Source organism: Echinops telfairi, unplaced genomic scaffold (genome assembly GCF_000313985.2).
Source record: "Echinops telfairi isolate 266 unplaced genomic scaffold, ASM31398v2 ScPeMD7_44;HRSCAF=162, whole genome shotgun sequence".
NCBI lineage: Eukaryota > Metazoa > Chordata > Mammalia > Afrosoricida > Tenrecidae > Echinops > Echinops telfairi.
Window position 1 is genome coordinate 1815520 of NW_022103942.1, and position 3657 is coordinate 1819176.

The window sequence follows — 3657 nt, forward strand, 5'->3', positions numbered from 1 at the left end:
TACTGTTTATTGCTTTGTTTTTAAACTTGACATCATATGATAATAAGTTTTCCTCCGAGTCCCCAATAAAAATCAGGGCAGCATGATTTTAAGGGAGTTTGATATCTGAAAGAAAGAACAGAGAGGAAAGATGTTACTAATTTTGGTGGGAAGAAATCTACAGACTAGTGGGACTGCATACCATGCCCTATTACTTTCAGAGTCTAAGCAGTGCGGGCTGGCTGGCTGTCAGGGTCATGAGGAAGGGCCCCAGGCCCAGCTGAGAGGCAAAACACTATGGCTTCTACAATTCAAACCTACCGCATGGGTCTCCTTCTCCTGTTGCACCAGGGCCACATCCCCTTGTAGGGGCAGCTGAGCTGACAACTCTTCATCCTTTTGGCTGAGCCAGTCAATGATCTCTTGGAGAGGGAGCTGGAGCTTGCCACTATGGTCTGCCAAGGCCTCTAGGCGAGCCCTGCACACAATGGGTTAGATCAATGACTTTCAATCTTCATTCCTTTTAAGTGGCAAAACACTTTTCCTCAAATCAATTCGTATGCAGAACTTTCAGATATAACAGAACCCCAGTGCCCCGGACTGTTAAGCACAAGGTCAGCAGCTTGAAACCACCAGTCACTCCATGGGAGCAGTAATAAATCTACATAAAAACAAATAAATAAACAACAAACGATGGCTTCGGGAAATTCCCACAGAAACATTATAAAGGAGGCACTACTTTTGCTCAGAGAAGTACTTTGTATAAGGTCATAGTTATGTCATCAGTAGAGCGATGGTTTGAATGGGAGAAAGATGAGTCTTTCTACTCCTGTAAAGATTTCCAGTCTTGGATGTACAACTCTCCCTGATACGATTGAACTACTGAATTGTGTGATATGTGGATTAAATGCCAATAAAACTGTAAAAACAAAACAAAACAGAAAAAAAAACATTCGACCAAAAAAATTATGGTCTTGGAAACCCATAGGGGATGCTCTACTCTGTCTGTCCTATTGGATTGCTATTGAGGGTTTTGGTTTTTTTTTTTTGGTTTGGTTTGGAGATACTCTGGTTGGTCCAGTGAGAGGAGGCTGGGTCCATTCACAGACCCCCTGGAAGCATCTCCACATGGAGCATGGCACTAAACCAGTGGGTAGGACCCAGAATGTGTGTGTGGGGGGGGGGAGTGTTCCAGGTGCATATGGTTTAAAATGTTATTGTGTGGGGATTAAAATGTTATTGTGTGGGCCTCTGCTAATTTGGTTGCACGGCCAGCATCAGATTGGAAAGGACAGAAAACGGAGCGGGCTCATTAGGGAATGATAACTGTCTGGTTGCCCTCTTGCCCTGGCAGGATTCAAGTCATGTCCACCTGCTCATCCTAAGGCTGCTCAGAGCAGAGAGGAGGCTGGTAAGTGGAAAGGACAAGTTGAGAGGCTGCGTGTCTGCCTGCACATGTGAGAAGAGCCATAGAACATAAGCAGCTCAAGGGGCTCAATGGACAATAGTAACATAGGCCAGAGGATTGAGATATGGAGGGTCAAAAAACATCTCTGTCTGCCTCTCCCTACAAATGACCATGAGCCTGACCAAGGTCGCATGCAGCCATCAAGCCCATTCCTCTCAGCTGATAATAATAGCTATTCTTTATGCATTGACTCATTACCACCTGAGCCAAGCCTTTTACCTAAATTATTGCTTCAGTGAATTCCCACAGAAACATTATAAAGTAGCCACTATGGTTTGTTTGACTCCAGAACCCGCATTCTTTCTCCTGCGCTACATTGCCTTACCTCCACCAGAAACCAAAAGTTTGGGCTTTGACTAGAGGAAGTGGGGAGATGTGTGGGGGTAGGGGCAAAGAAGGGTAGAGCAAAGAGGAGCAATTAATACGAGTTTAGAAATTTCTTTCAGATTTTTCCCAAGTAGCTTAAGAGGGACTAGCCAAACCAAACTCACTATTATTCAGTGTATTCTGACTCATAGTGACCCTGTAGGACAGAGTAGAACTATCTCTGTGTGTTTCCAAGACTGTCACTCTTTTTTTTTTTTTTTTTCGTTTTTTTTCCCCCTCCATTTTTATTTATTTATTTATTTATTTTTATTTATTTTTTTTAACATTTTATTAGGGGCTCATACAACTGTTATCCCAATCCATACACACATCAATTGTGTAAAGCGCATTTGTACATCGTTTCTCAAAACATTTTCTCTCCATTTAAACCCCCGACATTAGGTCCTCATTTTCCCCCTCCCTCCCCGCTCCCCCCTCCCGCATGAGCCCTTGATAGTTTATAAATGGGTATTTTGTCATATCTTGCCCTGTCCGACTTCTCCCTTCATCCACTTTTCGGTTGTCTGTCCCCCAGGGAGGAGGTCACACACAGTTCCATGTAATCGGTTCCCTCTTTCCTACCCACTCTCCCTTTACCCTCCCTGTTTTGCCACTCACACCACTGGTCCTATAGGGCTCATCCATCCTGGATTCCCTGTATTTTCAGTTCCTATCTGTACCAGTGTACCTCCTCTGGTCTAGCCAAGGACTGTCACTCTTTATGAGAATAGAAAGCCGTATCTTTCCCCCTGCAGAGTGGCTGGTGGTTTCCAACTGCAGACCTTGTGGCTAGCAGGCCAATGCGGAACCCACTAGGCCACCAGAGCTCCTCTAGGGAGGAATAAGTGGGCTGACAACCAATGGAGGTGAGTCAACCAAAAACCCCACTACCATTGAGTTGATTCCTACTCACAGCACCTCTATATAGGGTTTCTGAGACTGTCAATTCTGACAATAGCAGACAGCCTCATTGTTCTTCCACGGAGCAGGTGGTCAGCTTGAACCGCTGGCCTTTCTCTCAGCAGCCCAACACCTAGCCCACAGTGGCACCAGGGGCTCAATGGAGGAGAGTAAACTCAAAATCACTGCTGACTCATAGTGACAACCCACTCTTCCCATAGGTTTCTGAGACTAACTGCTACGGGAACAGAAAGCCCCGTTTTTGTCCTGCAGAACAGCTAGTGGTTTTGAACTGCCGACCTTGTGGATTGAAGCCCAAGGCATAACCACTACACCACCAGGGAGCCTGTGGAAGAGAGTAGAAGGCATAAAGGAACTGGAAAAAAAGCAGATGAGATCTACCAAGATGGAAGGCAGTTAGGAGTGAAACAGGAGAAGGAGGGTAATCATTGCCTTCATTTATCACTCACTACTTTCAGTCACCTCCAACTCTGTGCGAGTCCTATATAGGGGTTCCAAGGCTGTAAATCTTTAGCTGGCAGGTTCAAACTGCGGACCTTGAAGCTAGGAACCCAACTTGTAACCCACTATGCCACCAGGGGGCCTTTCCTTTATTTATACATCAGTATTTTTAAGTTTAGAAAGCATTTTCATATCTTATTTGAATTCTCATCCCAGCACCATGAGTTAGTTATCAGAAAACCACACTGACTGCCATCGAATCGATTCCGACTCATAGCAATCCTATAGGTCAGTGTAGAACTGCTCTTTTTAATGGTGTCTGAGACTGTAAACCTTTTACCGGCGATGAAAGCCTCAACTTGCTCACATGGAGCAGCTGGTGGTTTCCAACTGTTGTGGTTACAGCAGTTATTATTTTGCCACTCTTTTCTTCCTTCCTTCCTTCCTTCCTTCCTTCCTTCCTTCCTTCCTTCCTTCCTTCC

General features: G+C 45.0%; 1 protein-coding gene across 1 annotated transcript in view; it reads right to left on the reverse strand.

The window, feature by feature from the left end:
• DRP2 (dystrophin related protein 2) overlaps nucleotides 1–3657 on the reverse strand; it is a 62710-nt gene that overhangs the window by 36146 nt on the left and 22907 nt on the right. Inside the window, exon 5 of the mRNA XM_045290595.1 lies at nucleotides 301–457. Within this exon, the coding sequence (XP_045146530.1) occupies nucleotides 301–457 (157 nt within the window). The remainder of the gene's footprint in view (nucleotides 1–300; nucleotides 458–3657) is intronic.